This window comes from Neopsephotus bourkii, unplaced genomic scaffold (assembly GCF_033783945.1).
Source record: "Neopsephotus bourkii isolate Nb327-2 ecotype Australia unplaced genomic scaffold, CSIRO-AGI_Nbou_v1 NB_544, whole genome shotgun sequence".
NCBI lineage: Eukaryota > Metazoa > Chordata > Aves > Psittaciformes > Psittacidae > Neopsephotus > Neopsephotus bourkii.
Genome location: NW_026901045.1, coordinates 46,861 through 63,131, shown reverse-complemented (window position 1 = coordinate 63,131; position 16,271 = coordinate 46,861). Strand labels below are relative to the sequence as shown.

Genomic DNA, 16,271 nt, shown 5'->3' with positions numbered 1-16,271 from the left:
TGTGGAGAATCTAGATACTGATTAATTTAATTTTAAAACTTCTGGTTAGGGTCCTGTAGACCAAGGACATTTAAACTAATATTTAATTTTATTCCCTCTGGTTCTGTAATTTGTTAAAAATGACATATTCAGGAAAATATTCTAAATAAATATTAATAAGTTTTAAATATGGGATGGTGATAGGCTGCTGTCGCTTAAGTGTGCAGAAATTTATGCTTGCAGTCTCACTTCTATTTCATCTATCTTGGAAAAGGTATGAAAATGCACTGTTTAGAGTTTGGTTCCTTAATGTGCTGACATTTGTATTAATGTCACACACACATCATGATGGAGTCAGGAGAATTGTGCAATAGGAGCGATCCCCTCATGGATAAAACATTTTTTTTAGTGTCCCTAAAGTTAGTCCTTATTCCCTAAATCATCTAATCACATCCTCACGCTGAAGACTGCAGCTTTGTTGATGCTTTTCGTATCTGGAGTGTTTCCCCAAACATGTTTGGCTTTTTCAAATGTGTTCTTCATGGTATTCACTGTGAGAATGAAGACCTTGGGCCCACTGTAGGAGAGGAACTGTTTCAAGACCATCTTAAAAATCTGAACATGCACAAGTCCATGGGTCCTGATGAAATCCATCCGTGGGTACTGAAGGAGCTGGCAAATGAAGTTGCTAAGCCAGTTGTCGACGTGGGAGTCACAGACAACGCAGGAGCGATCACTGTGATCAGCGAATGCCAATTTATTACAAAGCTTTAACACCTTATATACCATTTCTTACAGGCACTTACAGTGATTTGGCATATTATGATTGGATACATGTCTTGAAGACCCTTAGTGACTAACACATAATTGGTTAAGCACAGGTGTGAGAACTTGACCTCAAAAGGTTGCCAACAGTCCACAATTCTCATTAACTCAGTGAATTACAGCTTCTTATCTTGCTTGCTTAAGCTTCCACGGGCCTCTCACGGTCTTGCTGTATCTTTCAGGATTATTCAGTTTATGTACCAATTATCCATTCTCCTGTGAGAACACTGTCTCCACATCTCCCCCTTTTAGTTTTATGTATCTTTTGGATGACCCTACTTGAGCAGGGGATTTGGGCTAGATCATATTTTCAACATATGCCAACTACAGGCTGCTGGGCCTGTCCCTTTTTCCTGCTGTATGCCTCTCTGGTAACAGGGAAGGCCATCCTTCACATCAAGGTCTGGCATGGCATGTGTCCCCACCACTCCACGCCTGCTGGGTTGCAGCCAGCAGGGGAGCTAAAGGTTCTTCTTGGTGGCAAACACAGAGGCCAACCCAGTCTTCCCCTTGACTGTGGTAGCCAGCATTTGGTCAGCCTCAGTCCTTGCACCTTGTTGTCAATGCAGTTTCACCTGCTTCATCCAATAACAAGTCATTCTTATAGCAAGGCACCCACACAGATTTACATTAACAGAGTAACTATTACAGGGTGCAGCAGCATGTTGAAGATGCTGATGCCAGCAAGGGACTAGCCAAAGAAATTTCTTACCAGTGGAATTCTCTCACCCTCTTAATTTGTTCCATTACCTGCTTTATAACACTACCATTGTATTAGAATATTTCTGTCTTTTGCTTTAGTATTTTCTAGCATCTACTACAAATTTGCATACTCTAACATCTCTTTTACAAGTGACAAATCCATATAATACAAGGTGCAATTTCTTATTAGCAACTGATTAGTAAATACAGATGGTTTTATACACAAAATCAAAGCCTCTAACAATAACTACTTTACAAACACATATATTCACGCTGTTACTCGTCAGTTGCCCCCAAATGATGTTTAGCAATCATTGGTTTTTCTCTTCCCCTATGTCGTGGTTTAAACCCATCCAGACAGCTTGTTACCCACTCCCCCTCTGACCTCTTTGGTCAGTTTGGGTCAGGTGTCCTGTCTCTGCTTCCTCCCAGCTTCCCTCCTCCCTGGTAGAGCATGAGGCCCACAAAGTCCTTGGCCAAACCAAAACATCATTGTTTTTCAGCTCTGTTCCCAGCTGAAAGTCAAAACACAGCCCTGCACCAGCTACCAAGAAAGAGAAAAATGACTGCCACTGCTAAACCCAGGACACCCTGTCTCATTCTGCTTGGGGTATTCACGTTCAGCTCCTGTAGCTGAAGCATCAGGTTCCTCCATTTGTCTGTCCAGCTCATGGCAAGGCTTGACAAACTTTGCAGGCAGTCGCCATGGACCTGTAGGCAGGAGGACACAAATACACCCCCTCCTCCAGGTTATCAGTTCTTGAGAAGTAGACAGGTTAAACGAGGAGTTTGCTGCATCATTGCCCCTTTTTTTTTTTTTTTTTTTTTGCCACCCCCCTGATACTGCTTAGGTGATGGCTCATAAAGCTTATGGTTGCACTACCCCTCTCGGTTTTTCAGTTAGCAGTTCTTGTTTCAACCAATCTATATGTTCTTCCCAGTCTTGGATTCATGCTAAGGTTACTTTAAACATATTAAGCTTGGTTTTGTTTTGTTTTTTCACTCCTCGGCTCTGGTGTCCATCCTGGTCCTTCCACCGGTGGAGCACCGGGACCTGAATGGGAGGGCAGCTTCTTTTGAACATGGGGACCGAACTCTTATCAAATAAGTTTTGTTTTTTTTTTTCCCCAAAGTTGCTCACCCTGCTTTGCATGGCTACAAATGCCTGCCTGCCTACTTCAGCAGCAACCATAAATATCTGCCGGCAACCGCACTTTTGCATTAACCCTTTCTTGCCCAAAATGTTAAACTGCTACCCGTTAAAAACTTTTACATGAACCCAACAACAAAAAATACGCAGAACACCATCTGCCCTCAACACACACACACACACACGTATGGGATCCCACAAGCACACTCCACACCAACTACAATATTTGAAGCAAAAAATCCCAACAATCATTACTCCCACTAAACAATCCCACGTACAGAACATGGCACAAGGACCCTATGCAGACTAAGAAGAAACCAGCTCCGAGAAGCATCATCGCAGTGCGAGGTGGCAGGCTCAACCTTAGCAGGGGTCCCAGCAGAGGCTCTGCCTCCCCCACATTGCATGAGGCTTGGGCTTTTATACTGACCAAAATGCACACTCATTCTGACACAGGTGGCCAGCCTATGTTGGAAGAAGTAGCCAGCAGTATTTACAAAGGTCTCCAAAGGTCGATAGTAACCTGGACATACTTATTTTTACCAGCTTCTAGTACATGAGTATCACAGAGAGAATGTATTAAATGAGTTGTATGGGGTCATAAGTCCACAGTCCATCACAGTCTGCCCGATACTCCTGATAAGAGCATATGAGAGACCTTCCCACAGCGGGTCTTGATGCAGAACATACACCACCAGGAAAGCACACAATACAATACATCTGCATCCCCCACTGGTCTGACTTCTGCCTTTACAGCTGTGCATTTTAACATGAGGATCTGGGGGATATGAATCAGGCTCCTTTTCCAGATGAATAGACTCCAGGTCCAAAGGACCATCCAGGTCAGCATCAGAATTATCAGGCATCAGAACCTCAGGAGCGGCAACAGCAGTCTGATGGAGGTGCACAGGCTCCTTTTCTGGGTCAATAGGGCCTGAGTCAAAAGGATCATCTTCATCTCTGTCCTCAGTCTTCGCAGCCGCAGCGGCAACTGGCAGAGGTTGGGGGGGGGGGTGGGGTGGGGTGGTGGTGGTGTTTTTGGTGTTGTTTTTTTTTTTTTTTATTTTATTATTATTTTTACTTTAACGTGAAAAAGGTTGCATCCTTCACTTTAAGGACTGAAAACATCCATAAAACGGATGTCCTAAGCTCAAATTTCAATTCATTCAATCAGTGACAAGGGGGGTGTCCTGGGGCAGTAATTTGTCACATATAATACATTTCTCTGCAAAACCAGTAACCCCACGGGGGGGGGGGCTGCTTGCTTAACTAATTTTCTTTACAGTACACTGTTTCTTTTTAAAATGTCCCGTCCGTCCACAATTATAACATCTCATACCTTTAGTACCCCCACGATCGCCCTAACCTTATTGTAGAAGGGGTTTAACAGCAGCAGCGAAGGCAGTAGCCATGTATCCAGCCTTTTCCTCTGCTGTGCCCCCTTTAAACCATATCTGAAGGTGGGGAGTAAGCAACGATTGAGCTATCATACAGATATCATATGGTGCTAAGATATATGCAGAAAAAATATGTGTGATAATTGCCTGAGTATACGATGATTTTAACCCATAGGATGTTACCGGTTGACGCGCCTCCTTTACTACCTTTAAATCCAATGCCTCCCACTCCTTTCCCCCCTGTGGAGTGTTAAACACCGGGAATGCCGAGGGACCCATAGCCGAAAATTCCCCCATAACAATTGCATCTTTGATCATCCCACACCAACGTTTAGCAGGGTTATTACCATAATCCCCTACCCCATGCCCAACACCCCCCTCCCACTCCCCTTTCTTTACTACTGGATTGTAGGAGGGTGGGGCAGAGGGTTCACATCTGCCAACGAGCCGAGCTGTCTGAACCGTCTGAGTCGGGATCAGGAAGGGGAGGGTACGAGTCCGGTTCTGCTGGAGACTCTGGGTCTGGTTCCAATTCTGATTCGGGGTCTTCTTCCTCTAGGTCGAAGGTGACCGCATTTGCACTTTCTACTTGTACTTTCGGATGCGAGCGCCGTTTCACTTTATCTTCCCCCTTATACCGAGGAGGCTTCTGTGATGCCGTGCCAGGCACAACGGGGGGGGGGACACACGACGACGACAAATACCTTAGAGGTAGCACTCTTCTCTACCTTTGACTGACTTTATGAAGGAGCAGAGGCCAAGAGAATAGATGCCACTGCTGCCTGTTCCGATTTCATTTCCTTTAAAGTCTCAATTATTAGTCTCCATAACGAATACTTCAGGGCTTCCTTTGTCCCTTTGCTAATCTCATCCCACAACGCCTGACCTATACATTCCTATTCAGAAGCCTCAAAGGTGGCTTGCTCTGTGGGGATAAAGCCATGATCCCGGGCCCACTTTAAAAGCCTCTGTGAGGCGGCACTATCATGTTGCAGTCCTCTCTTAGAGAGAATATGTTGGAGGAGTTCCATCACTGCCTGTTCCTCTTTGGATAGCAAGTCCCCAGCCGCTCACCTGATCAGGGCGAGATCCCACTGTTATTCCACTGTTTGCAGACGTCTGACTTTCACAGCGCCGGGGCAGCGCCGAATTTCGGCCGGCTCTCCGCCCCCTCTTCTTTGATCGGACCTTCAAACTTGCACGCCACGAGTTACCGATCTGAGGGTATCTGTACGGGCACCATTTGTCGACGCGGGAGTCACGGAGGACGCAGGAACAATCAATGTGAGCAGCGAATGCCAATTTATTACAAAGCCTTAGCTCCTTATATACCATTTCTTACAGGCACTTATAGTGATTTGGCATATGATGATTGGATACATGTCTTGAAGACCCTTAGCGACTAACACATAATTGGTTAAGCACAGGTGTGAGAACTTGACCTCAAAAGGTTGCCAACAGTCCACAATTCTCATTAACTCAGTGAACTACAGCTTCTTCTTATCTTGCTTGCTTAAGCTTCCACGGGCCTCTCACGGTCTTGCTGTATCTTTCAGGATTATTCAGTTTATATACCAATTATGCGTTCTCCTGTGAGAACACTGTCTCCACAGCCACTGGCCATCATATTTGAAAAATTGTGGCGACTAGAGAAAGGGAAATATAATCCTCATTATCAAGACGGGAAAAATGGAAGAGCCGGGGAATTACAGACCAGTCAGTCTCACCTCTGTGCCTGGCAAAATCTTGGAGCAGATTCTCATAGAAGGCATGCTAAGGCACATGAAAATCAACAAGGTGCTTGGTGACAGCCAGCGTGGCTTCACTAAGGGGAAATCCTGCCTGACCAGTTTGGTGGCCTTCTATGATAGGGCTAAAGAACTGATGGACACTGTTAGAACAATTGATGTCATCTACCTGGATTTGTGTAAAGCGTTCGACACTGTCCCACATGACATCCTTGTCTCTAAATTGGAGAGACATCAATTTGATAGGTGTACTACCCAGTGGATAAATAACTGGCTGGTTGGCCGCACACAAAGAGTTGTGGTCAATGGCTCAATGTCCAGCTGGAGACCAGTAACGACTGGTGTCCCTCAGGGATCTGTGTCAGGACTGGTCTTGTTTAAGATCTTCATCGCTGACATGGACAGTGGGATTGAGTGCACCCTCAGCAGGTTTGCTGATGACACAAAGCTGTGTGGTTCGGTTGATACGCTGGAGGGAAGGAATCCCATCCAGAGGGACCTTTACATGCTTGTGAGGTGGCCTGATGCCAACCTCATGAAGTTTAACCATGCCAAGTGCAAGGTCCTACACCTATGCCTTACACCTATGTTGGCAGTGTGTGCTTGCAGCCCAGAAAGCCAACTGTATCCTGGGCTGCATAAAAAAAGAGTGACCAACAGGTCAAAGGAGGTGATCCTGCCCCTCTACTCTGCTCTTGTGAGACCTCACCTGGCTTACTGGGTGCAGTTCTGGTGGCCTCAACATAAAAGGACATGGAACTGTTGGAACAAGTCCAGAGGAGGGCCACGAGCATGATCAGGGTACTGGAGCACCTCCTGTATGAAGATAGGCTGAGAATGTTGGGGCTGTTCAGCCTGGAGAAGAGAAGGCTGTGTGGAGACCTCATAGCAGCCTTCTAGTATCTGAAGGGGGCCTGTAAGGATGCTGGGGAGGGACACTTCATTAGGTACTGTAGTGATAGGGCAAGGGATAACAGGTTCCGACTGAAACAGGGGAAGTTTAAATTGTATGTAAGGAGCAAGTTCTTTCCTGTTAGGGTGGTGAGGCACTGGAATAGGTTGCCCAGGGAGGTTGTGAATGCTCCATCCCTGGCAGTGTTTAAGGTCAGGTTGGACGAGGCCTTGGGTGATATGGTGTAGCGTTAGGTGCCCCTGCTCATGGCAGGGGGGTTGGAACTTGATGATCTTAAGGTCCTTTCCAATCCTAAGTATTCTATGATTCTGTGATTCTATTTCTGAATTTCCTTGCTCTCTTCTTGTGTCAGATTTAATTTTCTTGCTGTAGGTAAACAATTTCTAGGTAGTCATTGTAAAGCAGTTGTAAAATTAGCAACTGTGTTTTATTATAAAGTTATGTAAGATAAGACTCCTTGTGATCTTTAGTATATACTTGAGTTTTTAGTATCCAGGTAGAAATGAATAATAAAATGGAGAACAGAGTAATTGCTTGGTAGCTGAATTTTCCTTCCCTCCTCCCTCTGTCTGAGTTTTTTAACAGCTCCCCCCATCTCTTTTTGGGCACTCTTTTGCCTGTGGATGAGAACCATGTTATGGAAAGTAATTATCTGGTGATATGATTGATTTTCACAGGCATGTGACGCTGGAGAAGTTGCCAAGGTTCTGCCATCCTATCAGCTGTAATGGGCCAAGTTTTCCTTGTCTGAGGATGATGTTGCTCTCCCCTTCCTGCATCCTTTGCCCAATGCTAAACACTTTGGAGTTGTGGAGGGGGAAACTGCATCCGAATGTGGAGCTCCCCCCCCCCCAGCTGTCAAACGAGTAAACAATTACTTCTAAAAATCATTTCTATATGGTCAGCACATGAGTGTAATTCTGTTTGAAGAACTGGAGCCTGAAGGTGCAAGAATTGTACATCTCTGGCAGTGTTCAAGGCCAGGTTGGATGGAGTCTTGGGTGACATGTTTTAGTGCATGGTATCCCTGCCCATGGCAGGGGGATTGGAACTAGATGATCTTAGGTCCTTAGTTCTTTCCAACCCTAGCTATTCTAAATGAGTTTCAATCATTAAGAAATAACTTCAGAGGTGCTTAAATTTTTCCTCTGCTGTTTAGTACAGCAGATTTAGCCATATGCCGTTCATTTAATAAAAACAACTCCAAATGTATGACCCTTATGTGAAAAAATGCATTTTGTTAGCCAAACCCTCAAATAATTGCCCCTCTTCATGATTCTGTGCAGGCAGAATCTGAAGTCCTTGCTTTTCATAATATCCGTCATGTTCTTGTTAATTAAAAAGTTTGTTCATCAGTTTAATCATTTGAATTTGGAATAGGACATCCTGTTGCTTTTTATATACATTTTAAAAATTATGTTGAATTTGAAAATGGAAGGAGCAGTTAACCAAATCTCTTTGGGTTTCACGGACACCCCCTTGTCGTGGGGAAAGAGCTTGCGTGCCCTTGTGAAGTTGGGAGTTATGCTGGTGGTGGCTTATGCTTCTGGTAGGGTCTCCCATGCCAGTCAGCTCTCAAATGAAGGGTCAGACAAAGTGTGTCCATGGGCAGGATGGGCTCACTAGCCTTCAGACAACCATCCTAGGAGAAGGACAACTCCAACTTCAAACCCGGGCAGATGGAGCTCGTGTAGCTCTGTAAGGCCATCCATCTAAGAGAAGGATACTCTAATTAAACCTACGACCTGAGGACTTTGCTGTCACCGTCCAAGCTCGCTAGGCCCTGGCAGATAAACCTCAGGTGTAAAGGGTGAGGCCAGTTCTGCGCACGCTGTGCCTCACCTAAAATAAATCCACTGCGCAGGCCCGAAGGGTTTACCCACACTTGCAAAGCCCTGTAGCGACAGGCGAGGGACGAAACGGCAGGTGATAAGGTGCACTGGAAGTCGCAGACCCAACCCTGCATGCAGGCGGTTCAGGACATTGGTCGCTCAAGTCTGACCCAGGAGATGACAGTCTTGTTTGGCAGCATCCTGAATGACCAAGCAGCCTTTTTCAAGGACAGCACTGCTTGCTCCATATGGAGAGAGGCCTAGAAAAGGTGGCCTAACCAAAGCTCATCTCCCCCTCCACCTGGTTGGCTAGCCGCAGCCACCGGGCATCTTCTATTGCGGTCAATTAAAGACAAAGAAACAAAGGCATACACCTGCCTCCAAAGGTGTGTCCAGATTGACACTGCCATGTTGGAACATCAGAACCATGCTTGATACAGTGAACAGTGGGCGTCCTGAGCGCCGTTCTGTGCTAATTGCCCATGAATTGTCACGACTTAACATCGATATCGCTGATCTCAGTGAAGTTCGCCTTCATGAGGAAGGTAGCCTCAAAGAACATGGTGCTGGCTATACACTCTACTGGTCAGGCAAACGCAAAACTGAAAGTCATCTTTCTGGAGTCGGCTTCATGATTAAAAACTCCATCATCTCTAAACTTGAAAATTTGCCGATAGGTCATTCCGACCGTATTATCTCCTTACGTCTTCCACTACACAATAAGCAACATGTTGTTCTTTTCAGCATATATGCTCCAACTCTGCAAGCTGACCCTGCAGAAAAAGAAAAATTCTACTCCGACCTGCGTCACCTCACTCAGAAAGTTCCTATAGAAGATAAGATCATAATCCTTGGTGATTTCAACGCCCGAGTAGGAAAGAACTTTGAAGCCTGGAAAGGAGTACTAGGCAAGCACGGTGTTGGCAGCTGCAATGATAACGGTCACCTCTTACTAGAGTTCTGTGCAGAGCAACAGCTTACCATCACCAACACTATCTTCCAGCAGAAAGACAGCTGGAAGACAACCTGGATGCATCCTCAATCTAAACATTGGCACCTTATTGACTATGTTTTAGTGCACCAGAGAAATATTCGTGATGTCTGCCAGACCAGAGTGATGCCTAGTGCAGAATGCCAAAAAGACCACCGCCTTGTGCGTTGCAAACTTAATTTCCACTTCAAGCCCAAACCTAAGAGGGGCGGCATTCCAAGGAGGAGGCTCAATGTTGATAATCTTCAAATAGCTGCAGTGAGGGACAGCTTTCAGGCTAACCTTCAAACTAGGCTTGAAGACCAACTTATAGATTCTTCTCCTGAAGCGCTTTGGCAACATATCAAAAATAGCATCCTGCAGTCCTCTGTAGAATCCATTGGGTTCTCCTCAAAGAAAAACAAAGACTGGTTTGACGATAGCAACCAGAAGGTCCAGGAATTGCTGACAAAAAAGAGATCTGCTCATCAAGCACACCTCGCTCAGCCACTCTGCCATGTAAGAAAAGCAGCCTTTCGTCTTGCATGTAGCAAACTCCAACAGAAACTTAGAGACATCCAGAACAAGTGGTGGCTCAACCTAGCAGAAAAGACTCAACTATGTGCAGATTTGGGTGACCACAGAGGATTCTATGAGGCTCTGAAGGCAGTGTATGGACCCACATTCCAGGTGCAAAGCCCCTTACTTGGTGCAGATGGCCAAACGCTTCTTACAGATAAAATCTCCATCCTGAATCGTTGGTCTGAACATTTTCAAACCCTCTTTAGTGCAAATCGTGTAGTCCAAGGCGAAGGAATCCAGCACATTCTGCAACATCCAGTGAAAAACGAATTGGATTTAGCCCCTACCATGGGAGAGACTCTTAAGGCCATACAGCAGGTGAAAACTGGCAAGGCAGCTGGGGTTGACGGAGTCCCACCTGAAATATGGAAGCATGGAGGCCAAGCACTTCACGCTAAATTTCATGAGCTAGTTGTGTGCTGTTGGGAACAAGGCAAAATACCGTCAGACTTTCGTGACGCAATCATCGTCACTCTGTATAAGAAAAAAGGTGCCAAGTCAGACTGCTCAAGCTACCATGGTATAACTCTGCTCTCCATTGCTGGTAAAATTCTTGCAAGAATACTATTGAACAGGCTAGTACCTGCTATCGCAGAAGAACTTCTACCTGAAAGTCAGTGTGGTTTCAGGGCTAATAGAAGTACCACAGACATGGTATTTGTTCTCAGACAATTGCAAGAAAAGTGTAGAGAACAGAATAAGGGGTTATACGTAACTTTTGTTGACCTCACCAAAGCTTTTGACACTGTGAGCAGGAAAGGGTTATGGCTGATCTTAGAACGATTAGGTTGTCCCCCCAAGTTCCTCAAAATGATTATTCTGTTACATGAGGATCAGGAAGGCCAAGTCAGGTATGGCGATGCACTCTCTGAGCCTTTCCCACTAACCAATGGTGTGAAACAAGGTTGTGTTCTCGCACCGACCTTATTCACAATCTTCTTTAGCATGATGCTCCAAAGGGCTACAGCAGACCTCGATGAACAAGACGGCATTTATATTCAATATCATACCGATGGTAGCCTATTCAATCTAAGGCGACTGAAGGCCCACACTAAGACCCTAAACCATCTTGTCCGTGAACTGCTCTTTGCTGATGATGCCGCCCTTGTTGCCCACACAGAAGCAGCTCTGCAGTGTTTAACATCTTGCTTTGCGGAGGCGGCTGAGGTTTTTGGGCTGGAAGTCAGCTTGAAGAAGACAGTAGTCCTCTACCAACCTGCACCCCAAGAAGATTATCGCCATCCCCATATTACCATCGGCGAGTCAGAGCTTAAGACAGTTCAGCAGTTCAGCTATCTGGGAAGCATCATTTCCTCAGATGCCACGATCGACAAAGAGATAGACAACAGAATAGCAAAGGCATATAGAGCCTTTGGAAAACTCCATAAAAGAGTCTGGTGTAATAAACACCTGAAGAAAAGTACAAAGGTCAGTGTCTACAGAGCCATTGTATTGTCTACTCTTTTATATGGGTCTGAATCATGGGTCATCTACCGTCATCACCTGCGACTCCTGGAACGCTTTCATCAGCGCTGCCTCCGTACAATTCTAAACATCCATTGGACTGACTATGTGTCTAATGTCACTGTCCTCGAACAGGTAGGGGTCACCAGCATCGAGGCCATATTGCTGAAATTGCAGCTGCGCTGGGCAGGGCACGTCTCTAGAATGAAGGATCACCGCCTCCCCAAGATCGCGTTTTATGGTGAACTTGCCACCGGTAGCCGCAAGAGAGGTGCCCCAAGGAAGAGATATAAGGACTCCCTGAAACAATACCTTAGCCTTGGCTACCATCAGTGGTCCACCTTGGCCTCCAATCGGGGGACTTGGAGGCACACCATACATAATGCCGCTGACTCCTTTGAGTGCTCACGAAGAATTAGTCTTGAGGAGAAAAGACAACGCAGGAAGAATCATGTCCCACCTGTTCCACCCAAGGAGACCTTCTGCTGTGCTTTTTGTAGCCGGATTTTCCTATCCCACATTGGCCTTCTTAGTCATCAGCGCGCTTGTAGTAAGCGTGGGTAAAAGCCCTTCCCAAATCTTCATTCGCGAAGTCAAGCTATGATGCATGCAATAGTTAGATTTTTCTGGTGGTAACACTTTCCCTAAACTCTCAAACTGTAACAGTAACAGAGGGTGAAAGTCTGTGCTGTCTCAGCATAAAGGGCATCAAAGGGAACTTTGCAGAGTCTGTGTACAGTGTGAACAATAAAACCCCTTTTAATTTTCTGAAGAAATCTGATGTACATGAAGAACGGGAGGCAGCACAACCTAGCAATACCTGAGTGCAAGCTATTGACATGCTGTTTGTTTTTTAGGAGGCTAATTTTTGAATGTGGTGTCTAACTGGACTATTTCATGTTTTGTTTTGATATTACAAATGTCTTCTTAAATTTCTTCTTTATTAAATTTCTTTACAATTTAATGTTTTGTGTGGATTGCTTCTGCTGACTTCTGACCTTTAAGAAAGAGCAGTTTACTTTCTCAGGAACATTTTTTTCATGGATTTTTTTTTTCCTAATTAGCCCTGTTTTTAAGCAGAAGTGATCCTTTCTCCCCCTCTTTTGTACAGTAGATGCTCCAAAAGTTTGGAAGTATATAATATGGGCATAATTGCTGTGATGATCTTTGTGCTTGTACCAGATTGTCTTCACTGTATTTCCAAACATTATTTTTCTTTGAACCACATAAAGATTTATTTTGCAATGCACAAGAATCATTGTAGAATTTGATGTGTCAGTTGTGTTATAGTTTTATAGGAACTTTGGCAAGAATGTGCTGTGTGTATAGAATGCGGAAGGGAAAACTTAGTGTAATGCACCTGTCAGCTTGTAAATCTGGCTTCTTTAATTTTCCTGATACACACATACCTTCCTCTTAAGCTTTTGCTTAATGAGATTTAAACATTGGTTCTTGCTTGTGAACAAAAGCGAGTGTGTATGACTGTGTGCTGTGCATTTTCTCAAAATATATGGATTTATACTAATTTTCAGTCCTTTATTTTTCTAATTACAGGTCACCTATTTTACAAATTTGGCATAACAGAATCTGACTGGTACAGAATTAAGCAAAGCATAGACTCTAAATGCCGAACAGCTTGGAGGCGGAAACAGCGAGGTCAGAGTCTTGCTGTGAAAAGCTTTTCAAGGCGAACACCATCGTCATCTTACAGTGGTTCAGGTAAAAAAAAAAACAACAAGCAACCAAACAAACCTCCCCCAACCCACAGCAATAAAACCAACCCCAACAGAAATTGAAACTTAAAGCAATAATGACATTTGGTTTTCAGTATACCTGAAAATTACTTTGATCTTAAGTTATATTTGCAGCAGGTGCATGTAGTACCTACAAATGTGGGTCTTTTTGCATAACAGAGACAAATAGAGAAACCCATTTTTCTCACAATTGAAGTTTTGGAGTGGATTTTATATTCTTGCATGTTTTTTTAGAAGTAACATTTATCATTGTCAAAGAGGCTACTCTATTACAACATGTATATATATATCTACAGTGCTTCTCAAGGAGTGTATCCATGTACTAAGTGTAGCTAACCATTTGTAGTTAAATAATCATGGGCCTTTGGTGGAAGCCAAGCATCTCCTGGGGTGGTTTGGCTTTGACCAATCTTGTATTTGTACTAAAGAAGATTCCTGGTAGGATGAGCTTCTAATACTGTTTCATCTACAAATTGCAGTCATGCTCCTGGTTGCAGTGCATTAATGGTCCTAGAAAGTGAGATCTGTGTATGTGGGTATTTTCACGAGAAGAGAGAGAATTGAGTCTGTCTTTAAAACAGTAGTAACCAATGGACTTGCCAGAAATGAAAGTGTATATTCCAGAGTGAGAGAGACATCGGCTTTTGTGAATCTTAAACTATTAAGTAGATTTATTAAATTCTTATAACACATGGCTTCCTTCTGTGTTGGTTCAAAAACCCAATAATTGTAAAAATCAGAGTATATCAACAATCAGCCATGTCTGAGGAGGACAAGGGCTATCTGGTGCTTATTTAAGCAATATATGCAATCCTGCAAGGAAATGATCTACAAATGAAGCAGAGTGCTAAAGCTTCTTAAATATTTTCATTATAGTTACCGATATTGGAAAAGTTGAAAGCCCTGTGGTACAGAATTTAACTACATAGAATCATAGAATAGTTAGGGTTGGAAAGGACCTTAAGATCATCTAGTTCCAGCCCCCCTGTCATAAGCAGGGACACCTCACACTAAACCATGCCACCCAAGGCTCTGTCCAACCTGGCCTTAAACACTGCCAGGGATGGAGCATTCACAGCCTCCCTGGGCAAACCATTCCAGTGCCTCACCACCCTAACAGGAAAAAAATTCTTCCTTATATCCAATTTAAACTTCCCCTGTTTAAATTTGAGCCTGTTACCCCTTATCCTGTCACTATAGTCCATAACGAAGAGTCCCTTCCCAGCATCCCTATATGCCCCCTTCAGATACTGGAAGGCTGCTATGAGGTCTCCACACAGCCTTCTCTTCTCCAGGCTGAACAGCCCCAACTTTCTCAGCTTGTCTTCATACGGGAGGTACTCTAGCACCCTGATCATCCTTGTGGCCCTCCTCTGGACTTGTTCCAACAGTTCCATGTCCTTTTTATGTTGAGGCCACCAGAACTGCACATAATACTCTAAGTGACATCTCATGAGAGCAGAGGGGCAGGATCACAGAATCATAGAATCATAGAATCGAATCATAGAATAGTTAGGGTTGGAAAGGACCTTAATATCACAGTATCACAGTATCACAGTATCACAGTAGGTTAGAGATTGGAAGGGACCTCAAAAGATCATCTAGTCCAATCCCCCTGCCGGAGCAGGAACACCTAGATAAGGTTACACAGGAACGTGTCCAGGCGGGTCTTGAATGTCTCCAAAGAAGGAGATTCCACAACCTCCCTGGGCAGCCTGTTCCAGTGTTCCGTCACCCTCACTGAGAAGAAGTTTCTTCTCAGGTTTAAGTGGAACCTCTTGTGCTCCAATTTGTACCCATAAAGATCATCAAGTTCCAACCCCCCTGCCATGGGCAGGAACACCTTGCTCTAAACCATATCACCCAAGGCCTCGTCCAACCTAGCCTTGAACACTGCCATGGATGGAGCATTCACAACCTCCTTGGGCAACCTATTCCAGTGCCTCACCACCCTAACAGGAAAGAATTTCCTCCTTATATCCAACCTAAGCTTCCCCTGTTTAACTTTTAATCCATTACCCCTTGTCCTATCACTACAGTCTCTAATGAAGAGTCCATCCCCAGCATCCCTATATGCCCCCTTCAGATACTGGAATGCTGCTATGAGTTCTCCATGCAGCCTTCTCTTCTCCAGGCTGAACAGTCCCACCTTTCTCAGATGATATTCATATGGGAGGTGCTCCAGTTCCCTGATCATTCTCATGGCCCTCCTCTGGACTTGTTCCAACAGTTCCATGTCCTTTTTATGTTGAGGACACCAGAACTGCACACAATACTCTAAGTGAGGTCTCACAAGAGCAGAGTAGATGGGCAGGATCACCTCCTTTGACCTGCTGGCCACGCTCCTTTTGATGCAGCCCAGGATACAGTTTGTTTCTCAGCTGCGAGCGCACACTGCTGGCTCATGTTCATTTTATCATTGACCAGCACCCCCAAGTCCATCTCCTCAGGGCTGCTCTGAATCTCTTCTCTGCTGTGCCTGGGATTGCTCCGACCCAGGTGTAGCCAAGTTTAGTTCTAACTCGGCCTTAGCATTCCTAACCTGGTCCCTAGCTTCTCAGAAAACATCCCTGTATTCTTCCCAGGTTGCCTGTCCTTGCTTTCACCTTTTATAAGCCTCTTTTTTTCCTCTTGAAGTTTCCTCAGCAGTTCCTTATCCATCCAAGGTCTCCTGGCCCTCCTGCTGCACTTCCTTCTAGTTGGGATGCAACACTCCTGAGCTTGTAGCAGGTGATCCTTGAATATCAACCAAGAGTCTTGGGCCCCCCTGCCCTCTAGGGCTATATCCCATAGAACCTTACTAAGCAGGTTCCTGAAGAGGCCAAAGTCTGCTCTGTTGAAGTCCAGGGCAGTGAGCTTGCTGCACGCTCTTCTTACTCTCCTGAGCATCTCAAATTTGACCATCTTGTGGTCGCTTCATTTAAGGCTGCCTGGGAGTGCCACATTTCCAACGAG

At 44.8% G+C, this 16,271-nt stretch overlaps 1 protein-coding gene across 5 annotated transcripts in view; it reads left to right on the top strand.

Moving 5' to 3' along the window:
* LOC133210958 (protein BANP-like) overlaps positions 1-16,271 on the top strand; it is an 82,487-nt gene that overhangs the window by 53,274 nt on the left and 12,942 nt on the right. For all 5 annotated transcript variants that reach the window (XM_061350860.1, XM_061350862.1, XM_061350861.1 and 2 more), the window contains one exon: positions 13,117-13,281. In XM_061350860.1, the coding sequence (XP_061206844.1) occupies positions 13,117-13,281 (165 nt within the window). The remainder of the gene's footprint in view (positions 1-13,116; positions 13,282-16,271) is intronic.